At 46.6% G+C, this 15,666-nt stretch overlaps 1 protein-coding gene across 1 annotated transcript in view; it reads right to left on the reverse strand.

Annotated features, from left to right (window-relative positions):
- Nucleotides 1-7,780: 7,780 nt before the first annotated feature.
- LOC142441024 (phosphatase and actin regulator 1-like) overlaps nucleotides 7,781-15,666 on the reverse strand; it is a 155,537-nt gene continuing 147,651 nt past the window's right edge. Inside the window, exons 3-4 of the mRNA XM_075543131.1 lie at nucleotides 7,922-7,972; nucleotides 7,781-7,821 (exon numbers count right to left, since the gene is read on the reverse strand). Of these exons, the coding sequence (XP_075399246.1) occupies nucleotides 7,781-7,821; nucleotides 7,922-7,972 (92 nt within the window). The remainder of the gene's footprint in view (nucleotides 7,822-7,921; nucleotides 7,973-15,666) is intronic.

Here is a 15,666-nt window from a genome sequence, read left to right on the forward strand (position 1 = left end):
TCCCAACTCCAACCCTCAGGATGGGGAGCTGAAATAAGCAGGTGTCCCTTGAGCCACTCAGGGCAGCCCTCTTATCATACTGTAAGGATACACGGATTTGGGAAACGGCGTCGGTGGAAATCAGCATTTTTATTATAGGGGTTATGTTTTAGGGCACAGGCCTACTGAGTCCGCTCCTCCTATATTCTCTGAGAAGTCCTGTCAGCGTTAGCCTATATTCAGACAGGCTAAGTGGCTGCAGCTAAACGTGTGAAATAGCTGGTGGGTGGGTGGCCCAGTGAGGTGTTGGGGGAGCCTTCTTGTGGTTTCCCAGTGAAGAGCTCTCAAGTTGAAAGAAACAGATGTGGAGATGCTTCGAAATGGGCACCAATCATGGAGGGACAGGGGATCGCTTGGGTCATGTTCTGAGGATGAAGAAAGCCCAGTGGCTGCTGGGTATTCAACAATCACTCTTTTGAATGTCCGGGTTGTGGTCACGGAAACACAGCTTTCCACCAGAGTGAACTTGCATGCATCCAATGTGAGGCCGGCTCTCTCTACATCCCCAGCCCTCAGATGCTCTCAGATGGAATCCCTTCGACAAGCAGCAGCCCTGGTGGGGGGGAGGGGGGGGTCAGAGTTTCTTCTGGCTGCTCACCCTGCGCCCTTGGTAGAATTTGAGAGCTTTAGCTCACCACCTGAACCTAAGCAAGATACCAGGTGATTGGCAGGTACATTGACTGATGTTTGAGCAATGCTGCCCTGCAGCAGGAGTCAGCGACGTTTTCTGTGAAGGGCCAATAGTAACTACAATGTTTCTGGTCCCTGTCACACAGCCTTGCCCTTGTAGTGGGCAAGCAGCCCTCGGCGAAGTCATCATAAATGGGCATGGCGTCAACGTCTGATGCTAAAAATGGGTGGAGCTTGGAAGAGGCCCAGGGCTCCACTGTACGTTTCTGTACAAAGCAGAGAACCAAATCCTTACTTGTTCACTCTTCCCTGCCCCTTGCTGTTGCCCTACTGTTGGACCTGTCCTTCCTCTCTTGTTTCTAACCCCTGCACTGTCTGCAGAACTCCTGTGTTCTGGCTAGGCCCCCCCTGGTGTCAGTTCTGACCTTGGCACAATGGACCGGAACCCTGCTGTGTCCTGTGCCAGTCTCATGGTTGTTCTTAAGTTTGAGTCTGTTGTGGGCACCACTGGGTCAATCCGCCTCGTTGGAGGGCTGCCCTTCTACTTTACCAAGCACCATGCCCTTCTCCAGAAACCAGTCTCTCTCTTGATGTCCCAAGCACAGGAGTAGTCTTACCACCTCTGGACACAACCTGAGGTGTGCCAGCTCACGTCGACAACCTGAATGTTCAAAGGAATGGCTGTTGTTAATTACCCAGTGTCTCTTTCTTTCTCAGGACAAGACTCAAGCTACCGTCCCTCAGTGATGGGCACCCATTTCTTGCTTCTAAAGAGCATTCTGGCTGTGTTTCTCCCAAGACAGATTTGTTTGTTCATTTGGGAGTCCATAGCACTTTCAATATTTTTTTTCCAACACCACGATTCAAACACATCAATTCTTCTTCCGCCTTCCTTCCCCAGTGTCCAACACCCACATAATTATGAGATGATGGATAAGACCGAGATCTGGCGCAGGCACAGCTTAGATCATCAGACCTTTCTGTACGGACTCCAGCCTCTAATCTTTCCATTCATAGCCAAGATCCTGCCATTCACACCGCCAGGGATTCCTCTAGAGCAGTGGTTCTCAACCTTCCTAATGCCGAGACCCTTTAACACAGTTCCTCATGTGGTGGTGACCCCCCCGTCCCAACCATAAAATTATTTTCATTGCTACTTCATAACTGTTGTTTTGCTACTGTCATGACTCGGCGACCCCTGTGAACGGGTTGTTCGACTCCCAAAGGGGTTGCAACCCACAGGTTGAGAACTGCTGCTGTAGATGATCACTACTGTCATTTTTCCCGCGGCAGAGTGGATGCATTGGGCTTCTAACCACAAGGTCATCATTTCAAAACTATGAGCTGCTGTGCAGGAGAAAGAAGAGGCTTTCTACTCCCAGAAAGAGTTACCGTCTTGGAAAACCACAAGGGCGGTAGTTCTACTCTGTCCTATGGGGTCACTATGAGCCAGTATCACTTCCATAGCAGTACATTTGGTTGTTTTTTGTTTTGGGTTTTTTAAATTGTATTATTGCTAAAACAGTAATTTTATTTCCTGGCTCTTAGGATTAACTACTTTCCCTATAGATTTTAATAGTAATGTTTATTTTATTATTTTTTTTACATTTTAAAAAACATTTTATTAGGGACTCATACAACTCTTACCACAATCCATACATACATCAATTGTATAAAACACATCTGTACATTCTTTGCCCTCATCATTTTCAAAGCATTTGCTCACCACTTAAGCCCTTTGCATCAAGTCCTCATTTTTCCCCTCCCTCCCCGCTCCCCCCTCCCTCATGAGCCCTTGATAATTTATAGATTGTTATTTTGTCATATCTTGCCCTATCCAGCGTCTCCCTTCCCCCACTTTTCTGTTGTCCGTCCCCCAGGGAAGAGGTCATATGTAGATCTTTGTAATCGGTTCCCTCTTTCCAACCCACTCTCCCTCTACTCTCCCAGTATTGCCACTCACATCCCTCGTCCTGAAGTTATCATCCGCCCTGGATTCCCTGTGCCTCCAGCTCCTCCTATCTGCACTAGCGTACATTCTCTGCTCTATCCAGACTTGCAAGGTAGAATTCAGATTAAAGAGAAAATCTAAGCAACCAAAAAAACCCAAACGCATCCCTCTGGATGACCTATACCAAGCTGATTAAGAGTCGGCTTCTCAACGTCCAAGAGCCCAGGTGTTCCTTTCCTGGGGTGAGTGTGTGTGACTGTTCATTCCCTGTTGGACATGCCCTGAAGAGGAGGGGGTGATGAGGCCAAAGCCTCCCTGATATGCCCAGAAGAGGAGACTTACGGCCCTGAACATGCAGAGGCGGAGAACAAGGCAGGGAGCATCTGTGTGCAGTTAGGAATGTGCCCGCTGACGACCCTGTGAACACACTTCCCAGGAATCGGGCTCCCATCTGATTGATGGATGATTCTAATTTTAAACTTTTCAAGGTCTGGCATTTTCTAATAAAATCCTTCTTACCAAACTCCTCTCCAAAAAGGCACCTTCCCCGATAAAGCATGTAACCACACAGTAATGAATGTTCTGTTTACAAGAACCAAATGAGAAAAGACGAGGAGGAGAAAGGCATTCCAAAGCAGACACACATTTTTGAGTTAATAATCTTTGCCTGAAATGAGCGAGTCAAAGGCTGTCTTCGAAATGACAGAGCAATGTGTTGTTATGCCTGCAGATACTGACATCCGATGGAAGAAACGTGAATGTTTGCTTTGAGCCAATTAGAGATGTTGTTGATACGCAGGAAGCATTGGAGCTTCCATTCAGCTCCAGCCATCACTCAGACAGCTAATTTGCTTCCCCCCTTCCTTTGCTCCAGTAAAATGCACCAACGGCCTCTTAGAGCACTGTTGGGACACAGAAATAATTAGACTGTGAAACCAGGTCCTGTAAGGCCATGCCTCGTCACCGTATAACTCCAGCATCGTGTAGAAAGCCTCACACAGAGAAGGAGCAGTCACTGTCTGTCTGCAGACTTGAGGCATTTCACCCAAGCACATAGACTTTGCAGTCTCGCCGGAAGAAAGACAGGCAAGAATACACGAACCTCTAAGATACAATGGGATAAGGACCCCAAGTGTCCCAGACAGAGAGGGTGGAAGGAAAAAAATCCAATCCCAAGAGATCTTACCCAGGCGGTAAAAAATATTAAGAATGGAGGGTGTGAGGGACATTTAGGCAGAGCAAACATTATTTGGAGTCCCTAGGTTATGCAAAAATTTGGAGTGTTGGTGACACAGAAGCTACCCGTTTGGCTATAATTCTCAAGGTCAGCAGTTCAAAACCACTAGTCTCTCCCTGGGAGAAAGACAGGGCTTTCTACTCTGTAAATAATTACAGTCTCAGAAACCCATGGGGCAGTTCTACTCTGTCCTATCGGATCGCTATGAGTCAGCATCCGCTCGGTGGCAGAGAGAGCTTGTGTTTTTGTCCCCCTTGAGTTCTGCTGTTGATTCTAGAGCAGAATTCAGGAGGACAAGTCACTCACAACCCAAAACTTAATCGCGGCCAAGCTTTAGACCATTCTCGCCCATGAGGGGCTCTACAAAATGGAGTCTGCGGACAGCCAGCTGAAGCTGAGTGCCTGCTCCTGAGCCATCTGTCCCATTGGTGGGGCGCTGGGATCCGTCGCTGTACCTTCCAAACGACTTGCTGCTGTTAGTTGCCATTGAGTTGACACTGACGTGTGTGCAGAGCAGAACTACTTCACAGGGTGTTACAGTTGTGACTGCTTAGATGCAGGTGGCCTGGCCTTTCTTCTGAGGCACCACTGGTAGGCACCTTCCAGCTAGCAGTCAGCACTTCACCAGTCCAGCCTAGGAGACCCTCAAGTCTGGTTCTCTCTGCTTTTACTCACAGAAGTCAGGTCTCTCTGACGCCTTCTAGCATCCCTCCCACCTACCCTACTCAGAGGGTGGGTGGTCTCCAGAGGGTGTAGTCCAGAAATGAGGGACTTTGGGCCCATTTATGTCTTTCTCCCCAATCCCTCTGTCTTTTGCTCTCTATGTACCCATAAAAATATCTATCTATCTATCTATCTATCTATCTATCTATCTATCTATCTATCTATCTATCTATCTATCATCTATCTATCTCTTATCTATCTCCACTACCAGTTTCAAACCATCAGCCAAGTTTAAGACTCACAAATGCAACTGGTCATGTGCGGGGAGGCAGGGCCGAAGAAAGCTCTTTTTGCAAGTCGGGCTCCGGCCCAGGAACCAAATGTTTTCTTTTGAAGGCTTTCCTGTAGCTCAGCCTCAGTGGAAGCGAGAAACAGCCCCGCGAGAGGAGACCAGAGGCTCCCAGAAATGCCACTCTGGAGCAAGCCCCTCTCACCTCCTGTTGGGTGTCTTTCCCTGTCCCCAAGCACTTGGTCCCTCTCAGCAGGCAATGTGCCTAAGGCTTCATTTGAAGCGGGAAGGCATTTTAAATAGGCCTCCTCATTAGTCCCTCGGCCCACACAGACTGACATGTGTGGGAGGAAAGTGATTGAGCCGGCTGGGGCTTTCAGGCTCCGCGCTTCCAATACAAAGGCTAGCGGCGCTGGGCTGCAGCGGTGAGGGCAGGCGGACACTTCCATTCGCCTTGGACGAGGGACTGCCTGCCCACTTTCAGGGCTGCCTGACCCGGCACATACTGCGCATGTGGGTGGAAAGATGGGGAGAGTGAAAGAGGTTAAAATCATCTATAATGGAGGTGTAAATGGCAACCAAATATATCTAGCTTTCCAGTTTCTCACCCTTACCAAGAAAGTGCTGATCCTATAATAAATGAAACCTGCACATTTGATGTATCCTCTTCATTCGAGATGAAAGGAAGTCAACCCAGGCTGGTCTGCTCACTACACGCCCCTCAGCTTGGACTAGGATGATAACAAACCAGACCTCATGGCCCCAACTCCAATGGGATCCCTAGGAAGGAAACTGGCAGGCCTTTCTCCCTGGGTGCCTTGGCTGGGAAATACCAACTGTTCACGTAGGAGCCAAGTGCCTGGGCATTGACATCACCTGGGAGAATGCATTTGCTTCCACAAAACCAACCTCGCTGCCATCCAGTTGATGCCGACTCACAGAGACCCAGTAGGAGAAAGTAGAATGCTCCTGTGAGTTTCTAGACTCTCACTCTTAAGGGGAGTAGAAAGTCCCATCTTGCTCCCTTGGAGCAACCAACCAGTGGTTTTGAACCGCTGATGGTGCAGTTAGCAGCCCAATGGATACCCACCACGCCACCACCACCGCTAACTAAACTCGTTGGCAATACCTATCACAATGGTTCTTCCCCCAAAACGGTTGTTTATGCTGAAATTTGAAACGTATGTGTAGGAAACAAAAAAAAAAGTGGGGGGGACGGGTAGCCAGCGACTTTTGATGACAGCATCTAAAACCAGAAATTATGTTCTTTAGCGTCCTCTCATTTCTTGTCATATCACATTAAGTCATGCTTACAAAGGCCTTTGCAGTTAACACAATTTGTTCAGAGATATTTTTATTACGTCATGAGAAACTGTCTACTTGGTGTCCAAGACCACAGGGTTTGGGAAAGACAGTGGGGTTCTGACCTTGGCTGTGAGGCCTAGTGGCTGCATGGTTCTTTATATCCCCTAAGCCTGCCTCCTCATGTAGAAACCTGGCGTCATGGTATCTCCATCGTGTCAGCGAAGGAGGACTACCTACGAGTGCAAGTCAGGCGCTCCCCACAGGGCCTGGTCTGAAGACTCAGCACATGGCAATGAGTGGTCACCAAGAACTTGATCTCCAAATGTATGCATATGCGTTCTCACTATGAGCAGGGTGACAGGTGGGTAGGGCTATGACCTGCCAATCCGGTTAGCAGTGTTGTGTTTGTCTGCAAAATCACAACTGTCGTGTGGCCTATCTGCTTCATCCGGATGAGGGGACAATCAGCCTGTGGGAGCCTCGTCAAGCCTGTGGGACACTGGGGCACGGACTCAAGGGGCTTTCTCAGCCTGCGATGGCAAAGATCACACACAGGCCGATCGAGGTGGCCCCACTATCAATGTCACCTTGTGAGGTCCCTTCACAGTCACCTATACACGGGCTTCTTCCAGACCCAGGAGCAGCCTGCCACTCAGCCTGCCACCATCTCTGTTATTGCAACTCTCATATTACAGGCTAATTGCATATCTCCATGTATTTCTTCGCTCTCCTGTGAACAAGTTGCTAACAGACTGCACCTTTTCATCTTTGCCAATGTAATTGCCTATCAACGTGCATTTCTTCACTCGGCTGTAAACGAATTGATCGCAGACGATAGAGATCTTTTCATCTTGGCCCCCCTAATGGACAGAACCAGATCTCAGATGGAAGACATATTTGATACCTGTCTGTTTAGTGGCTGAGCTGACCTGACCAAGATCACAATTCCGACATGATGAGTTCAGGACATAAACACCTAGACCTTGCCACGACAAACAAATCCTTCCTTTGGTTTTCAGAGACTTTGGTTGAGACGACAGGACTGCTTGCTGCCTCTGAAGAGCGGGAGAGTCATGGCTGCCCAGAGAGATGTTATGCCTACTAACCACCACCACCAACCCCAAGCCCTCTTACCACGCGTTCAGCTGGCACAATTGCTTTTCATACTACTTGAGTACTAGGATTGCCAAGGAAAACACTGAATTTTTTCTCCCCATGAGTATACAACTATACTCACCTGGTTTCGAATGCAATTTTTAGATGTTCTCTATAGGTTGACATTCACCTAAGAAATGAATTTCTCATAAAGCTGGCCCATAGGCAGGATGCACACAGGAAGAATACATACAAGCAGCCTTTTAATAAAACCATAAAACCAGTTAGTCTCGATACACAGAGCTACTTATTGGGATGAGAAAATTGTCTTCCAGGTTCGAGGTTTGGGGAGAAAGAGCGTTGGTGCTAACCGAAACCATGGTGCTTAGAACCCATGAGTTTCCCAGGACCTGATTTCTCCATAAATTACAGCCTAGACAAGTGAACAGGACCTTTCACTCTGCTTCCCGGGGCCTCTGTGACTCAAGATCGACTCGGTGGCCCACAGTAACTACATCATCTTTTGGAAACGGTATTTTTCTCCGTGGTTGATTGTACCTGGGCATTCTCATCAAATGTCACATTCCTTCTCCTGCTTGATGGCTATCAGACCTGTGTGAAACACAAAGGTCATCAAACAGAACCTCTGGTTTCAACAGAGACAGAAAATGACCAAGGCTTCCGTTTCCCCGGGCCGGAAAGGACCTCTCACCGGGCTCTTTTCTGCGGTCATGCCGCTCCGAAGACATGCTCCCGTGGACATCTGCTCGGGAAGACAGACAGGCGAGAATGCCTAAGATGTGCCTGACTTATTTCTCAAGCAAACACAAATGTTTTCCTGGCAGATTGCCCAAGGACAATGGGTCTTTGGGCTCTTTTCCTTGGGAGTTCTGAGACCTGGTCATACCAAATACCCTGAGTTAGGATTTTGGTGTCTCGGTCCTGGAGCTCATTCTAATCAAAGCCCAATAGAAATGGGATATTCTGTAACCACAAGGTGCTGGTGCAGTTGGTTTGGCATAGAGGAGGATTTGTATTTGGAGAGATATAGCCCTGCTGGTGCAGTTGGTTCAACATACAGGAGGATTTGTATTTGGGGATATATAGTCCTGCTGGTACAGTTGGTTCGGCATACAGGAAGATTTGTATTTGGGGATATATAGTCCTACTGGTGCAGTTGGTTCGGCACACAGGAGGATTTGTATTTGGGGAGCTATAGTCCTGCTGGTTCAGTGGGCTGTGCATTGACTACTAACCACAAGACCAGCAGTTTGACCCACCGATTGCTCTGCAGGAAAATAAGATGGGATGTTCTACTTCTGTAAAGAGCGAAAGTCTTGGAAATCCACAGGGGCAGCTCTACTCTACCCTCTATGGTCACTGAATCAGAACTGACTCACTGGCAATAGGATTTTTGGTTTGGGGGTGCAGAAAAACAGGGTAGTAATTGAACTGAAATTAACCATGCCTTTCCACTGGTAGCTCCACTTAAAATCACCATCATTGCCACACTATCCATTCAGACTAGAAGTCTTGGATTATGATGATTAATATAATATCAAGATTGCCTACGCCCTAGACTATAAGGTTCTGGATTTAGAGAAAGAAGCAATTCCATGTAAGTCACTCTTCCAGGAACACAATCAAGGTAATCGATTATTTATTTCTGTTCCCATTTTCACCTTAGGTTTTTACTCATTTTCTGATTCTGAGTACCACCCCCTCCCCCCTCAAAAAATCAAAAAGGTATCCAGAAAGTCCCTGGTCAGAAACCAGATGGCACACGGAGATGATCTGCTTTGTAGCTGTACAATAAAACATATGGTCAGGGATTGATGGAAACTGGACAAATGCTAGCAAGGTAGAAATATCCTCTGAGACACAGCCGTCTAGCCCCAAATGCATCCTATGTGCTGGGCTGCTAACAGCAAGGTCAGCAGTTCAAAACCACCAGTGACTCCACAGGAGAAAGATGAGGTTTCCTACTCCTGTAACGAGTTACAGTCTTAGAAACCCACAGGGGCGGTTCTACCCTGCCCAACAGTCGGTACCAGTCAGAACTGACTCGATGACAGTGAGCCAGTCCTGCCAAAATCTATGGTGTCTTTACACACCTTGTGAGCATTCCTTGGATCCAAGAGTTACTGGTTCCTAGAGCATGGCTCAGCTATTTTAGCTGGGTGGTTCAGGACTTTGCATTCCCAAAGCACTTTCTATAAGCTTTCATAGGATAACCTATTAGAGACAGAATTATTTTTGTCATCTCAGTGTCTCCTGTTAATTCTTTCTTTAAGAGTATGTTTGCTTTCGTTCATCTCCTATCAGAAAGGACATGAGTCAAAAACAAGGCTCCAGAAGTTGATGGAATACTGACTGAAATGTTTCCACAAGTTGCTGAAGCACTGGAAGCACTCACTCGGCTATGCCAGGAAATTTGGAAAACAGCTATTGGCCAACTGACTGGAAGTGATCCATATGTGTGCCCATTCCAAAGAAAGGTGACCCAACGGAATGCTCAAATTATGGAACAATATCAGTAATATCACATGCAAGTAAGACATTTCTGAAGATCACCTAGCAATGGTTACAGCAGTACATTGACAAGGAACAGCCAGAAGTTCAGGCCAGATTCAGAAAAGGGATATCATTGATGATGCTAGATGAATTTTGACTGAAAGCAGAGAATATAAAAAGGATGCTTACTTGTGTACTATTGACTAAGCCAAGGCAGTCCACTGTGTGGACCATAACAACTATGGATAACCTTGAGAAGAAAGGGAAATTGAGAACACTTCATTGTGCTCATGCAGAACTTGAACATGGATCAAGAGGCAGTCCTGCAAACGAAACATGGGAAGACTGCCTGGCTTAAATCAGGCAAGGTGTGCGACAGGTTTATATCCTCTCACCGTAATTATTCAATGGGTCTTCTGAACAAATAATCAGAGAAGTTGGATTGTATGAAGAAGAATGTGACATCAGGTTTGGAGGAAGGCTTAGTAACCACCTGGGATAGGCAGATGGTACAACCGTGTTTGCTAAAGCCGAGGGGGACTTGAAGCACTTGCTGATGAATATCAAGGATTGCAGCCTTCAGTAGGAATGACAACTGAATGTCAAGAAGATCAGAATCTTCACAATGGGGCCAATAGTTAACAACATGATAAATTGGGAAACTATTGAAGTTGTCAAGGATTTGGTCTTGCTTGGATCTAACATCAATGCTCATGGAAATAGCAGTCAAGAGGTCAAGAGACATGTTGTCTAAGGTGAATATACTGCACAATACCTCTTCAGAGTATTGAAAAGCAAAGCTGTTATTTTGAGAACCAAGGTGCGCCTGACCCAGGCCATGGTATTTCCCATGGCCTCATAGGCACGTGAAAGTTGGACATTGAGTAAAGAAGACTGAAGAAGAATCGATGCATCTGAATTGTGGTGCAACAGAAGACCATTGAAAAGACCATGAACTGCGAAAAGCACCAACTGATCGATCTTGGAAAAAGTATGGGCAGAGTGCCCCTTGGAGGCAAGGCTGTGGAGACTTTGTCTTACATACTGTGGCCATACTGCAGGAGAGAGCAGTCCCTGGAGAAGGACATCATCTTTGGTAAAGGACAGGGGCAGGGAAAAAGAGGAGGACCCTCAGGAGATGGAAAGACACGGTGGCTGCCACCATAGGCTCAGACAGAGGAACAGTTGTGAGGATGGTGCAGTGTTTCGTTCTGCTGTGCATAGAGTTGCTATGGGTTGGAACAGACTCACAGGCATCTAACAACAAAACCGGAAAGGACTGCAGACCTTTGTGATTCACTGAGAAGCATCTACTACAGAAAGCTTTCCACAGAGCAGGGACTTATAAGCGTCTATGTTAGTCTGGGTATTATAGAGAAACAAATCCACAGAAACTCATCTGTATAAGAGAGAGTTTTATATAAAGGGTAAGTGTGCATCAAGAAAACATCCCAACCCAGTGCTTCCCAAGCCCACAAGTCAAACATTAGCCCATATGTCCGACACCAATTCACAAAGCCCCCATCCATCTCACAAAACACACCTAATGATGCTGACTGCAGGAGGAAAGCCGAATCAGTGAACGTGTAAGCATCTCAGTGCTAGCAGGGGTCTCCACATGGCTGCTCCAGCACCCATTGCTGCATCGCGGAAGGTCCATGTGGCTTCTCTTCAGGGACGTCTTGCAGGAAGTGAGCCTTGCCAGCTGAAGCAGGGAACTGGCTAAGGCAGCTGCACCCTGGTCCAACCATCACAAAGCAAGAGACCCGAGAACTCGAAAGGTGAGGCTCACCGAGCCATTTATCTCTCCGCCCTTCAATTAACCCCACATGTGTTTATCGGCCGGGTTGGCACAATAAACTACCTCAGCTTACTAGAACTGTACCCATGAAACCAAATCTAAAGGTATTTTTAGAGGGTTCAAGTTCACCTGTCTGAGAGTTAGCAAACCGCTGAGCTCCAGGAAGAGTGCTGTGTTGCTTTGCCCTACTATGTGCGGGAAGATTCTGAACCAGGTTGCAGGTCTCCTGCCTCTGCTCTTCTCTACTCTTCTACTCGGACTTCACACAGAGTATCTCTGTCCTTCTCCCGTCTTAAAGCAGATTCTTGTACTGCAGGTGAGGACGTGACCTTGTAAAACCTTGGTTGCATTCTTTTGCTAGTTTTATTTCTTGACATAGGATAGGGTGGAAGGAATGGAACCACCTTGACCCTGGGCCATTGCCTGGCTACCATCATGGTTAAGTTCTTGGTACGTTAAATTTGGTTCTCATTCACGTCCCTCCACACCCAGCTAAAGTAGCCTCTCTCTGGGAATCATAATTCCATACAATATAACCACAGAAGGGCACAATCGAAAAACGTTCTTAAACCAGTTGCCGGAATTCACAATACACATAATAAGAGAGAACAAGATCCAGCCCATGTGCAGTTGTTGACGATATTCATTTGGGGGGAAGAAAACTGAGATTTTGATCAACGATATGGATGGATGGAATCTGTTGGGCTGTTCAGGGGGGTTGGGAAGGCAGAGTCGAACCTCACATACCACACTGTGTTCCAACTAGGGTTTTGGACAGGTGTCAGCATATTGCTGAGATGTTGCATTTCTGCCCCCGGTATACTAGAGTGTACAGGTGAACACAATCAAATGGAACGAGGCTCACCCACCTGAAAGGCGGGACTTCTGCCCCTAACTACAATGGCTTGTCTTCCTCCTCCTCCACGCATTCCCTCACGCACTCTGAGATAGCTTGCAGGTCGGGGGAGCTGTACCAGCTCACTCAGAGCAGTCTCCTTGCCAACACGCCAGAGACTTCCTGCCATGTCCCCTTTGCAGGGAGATGTGCTGTCAGAGGCTGAAGCCTGTGCCACCTGTAGAGAGCTGAGCTGTCCCTGGGAAGACTGTTGCCTGTCTCTGAAGCCGGAGGTAAAACAGCCATGGATGACGAGAGGTGATCTGATTTCATGATACTTTGGGAAATGCAGGAAAATGTCTCCATTCGTGGGCTACTTTAGGGTTCTACTGAATGTCCTTGGATTTCCAGCTGCTAATTCAGAATCATAGAGCACTTTCTTTAAAAAGAAGAAAAATGATTTGCCTCCTTTCATCGAGATGAATTTGCTTCCATTTGAGTTCATTTCCTACTCCCCGATAGCAACAAAACCCGTCGGAAACAACGAGCAAACAAACAACAAAAACAAGTCCTGAGCCAGAAATCTGGCGATCTCCCTCATGGCTGACCTGGTCCCAATATCTCATTTATGGGATAAACAGTTGCTGCACTTCAGTATTTATTAGGAAGTGGGGGGTGAGGGGGGCAGCAGACCAGTCTCTCAGTAGTACACTTGTCTTTGTCTCTGAGGGTCCTTCAAAAACCAATCTAATCAAAGTAGCTCCCAAGGGAATCCGCTGGGTTGATTCAATTCAAGGCAGAAGAGATGTTAACTCAGGAGGTGATGGTGGTTTCTGAGGAGTAACCTGGATAGATTTTGGGGAATGACATCAGACAATCATGTGGGCTTAGGATGAAGAAGCTGCAGGAGCGTGGCAGCTGATGAGAAAGCAGTCAGAACAATTGTACTGAGGAATTTGTTTCCCTGTCAGGACAAGGCCCCTGTTCATTCTGGGAGAGCCGCAAGGGCTGTCCTACAAGAACTCCATTGGAAAGCTTCACTCTGCCTACCTGCCAGCCCTGATCTTGCCCCTTGAGACTTCTTTTTGTGCTCACAACTCAGAGAGCACTTTAAAACAACGCGATTGGACACCCTGGGGGATGTCAGAAAAGCCATTGGGATGCGGTGTACCCCAAAGAGCCCAGGATGCTCTAGGAAGGGTGGTGGCTGTGGTGGGGGCTATGGAGTCGGTCTGACTCATGAGGACACTGTCTATGGCAGCAGGAAGCCCTGCCCGGTACTACACAGTTGTTGCAGCCAGTACTGCACAGTGTGGACCCATCGAGTTGGGAGGTGTCTTCTGTTGGGCTCACCCTCTGCTTTAACAAGGCCAGAGAGCTGGGACCACTGCCCTGAGAAATTTATAGACCTGGACAGAGGGTATGTTGAGAAATGATAACTTCACATGTTGATATGTTTGTTTTAGACAGGTTTCTATGACTTTAAAGCAACACAGATTGACTTCCCTTTTTTGTCATTTTATAAAAGTGGGATCATACAGTGTGTGTCCTCTTTTGGATGGACTTATTTCACTCCATGTTCATCCATGTTAGGTTTTGCTAGCTTTTATTTACTCTTTATAGCTGTGTAATATTCATATTTTGTGTGCACACCCTCATTTTACTTATCCATTCATCTATTGATGAGCATTTAGATTTCATCCATCTTTTTTGCTTATATGAAGAAGGCTACCATGGACCGCAGTGTGTATATTCTGATCATAAACTCTTTTAGAAGAACTAATCCCAGACTACTCCCAAGGCACTGGAGGTTCATGATGCCCCATATGACCAACTCTTACATGTTGCTATTTAGCCCTCCTTTCCCCTCACTCCTCCCTTAAGTATACCTCCCTGCCACCCCCACATTCCTAGCTTCTTAACTTCTCTGCAACACCCTACAGAAACTCAGGAAACATTGAGGAATTGTCTATTGTGGTTGGTGGTGGATGCTGTTCAACTTAAAGGCTTCAGGTCAGGCAGGGATGAGCCAAATGTAGGGTCCAGAACTGGAAGCCAAAGATGTCCAAAAGTCACCCCGGGTGCTCTTGCTTCCACCAAGACTCAGTTAGGAAATAGAGGTCTGGCTTTCCATATGTGGGAGGGTGGGGGTGGGGTGCATGTGTAGAATTGTTTGGCGGCACCATTATATACCAGCATATACCATCATATACCATTATATACCCAGGGAAAGCACAAAGTGTGGCCTGGCTTATGCCCAGGTCTAAGACTGGATCTTAGAGATGTCTCAAGGAAACGAAAAGTAAGCCTTGCTTCTCCTATGGCTCTAAATTAGCATCGTAATTATGGCCTCCGGGAGACAAGGGTGTGTGATGGGATTCACATCCTCTCTTAAAATCGAGTCCCCGTCCCATCCTGTTTCTATCCCTTAGTAGATAAGTCCAGAATTATATCACATAAGGAATTGCCGCTAGAAGGTCCATATTAGTTGACTATAATTCCTCAGTCTATTTATGTGGCTGCTATTAGATCTCTATGGGATGGGAATGCTGAATCAAAAGGGATTTATAGTTCCAGGTTTTTGAGGAAGTGTTGTACCACTCTTCAAAGTCGTTGTAACATGTCACACTCCCACCAGCAATGGATAAGGGTTCCTATCTCCCCATAAACTTTGTTGTACTGTATCTTCTTTATCAGTGTCATCTTTGCAGGGATGAGATAGTATCTTACTGTATTTTTATTTGCATCTCTCTAGTGGCTTATTCTAAAAGAGTTTATTGTGTTCATGGCCAAGAGGCAAACATTCAAACAGAACCAGGAAATTCTGCAGAATTTAAAAATCAGAAAAGGTATGCGGCAGGGTAGTGTCCTTTCATCATACTTATTCAAGCTGTGCATTGAGCAGATACTCTGTGTAGTTGGACTGTGTGCAGCAGAACACTGCCTCTGGACTGGAGGAAGATTTATTAACAGCTTGAAGTACAGAAGCAATGACTAGTGACTGTGAGGATCTTTTCACATGTATATTAACTGCTTGAATGTCCTCTTTGGTGAACTACCTGTTCATGCCCTTTGCCCATTTGTTAATTGGATTTTTCACCTTTTTGATGTTGAGTTGAAGTTTTTCTATGTATTTTAGAGTTTAGATCCTTTTCAGGTATTCATCTATGAAAACTTCCCCCCAGTTTGTAGGGTATCTTTATATTCTTTTGATAAAGTATTTTCCATAAAATTATTTAACTTTTAGAAGGTCTTAGCTAATCAGTCTTCTGTTGCTCGTGGATTTGTAATTGTTTTGGGCCCTCTA

Source organism: Tenrec ecaudatus, chromosome 1 (assembly GCF_050624435.1).
Source record: "Tenrec ecaudatus isolate mTenEca1 chromosome 1, mTenEca1.hap1, whole genome shotgun sequence".
NCBI classification, from domain to species: domain Eukaryota; kingdom Metazoa; phylum Chordata; class Mammalia; order Afrosoricida; family Tenrecidae; genus Tenrec; species Tenrec ecaudatus.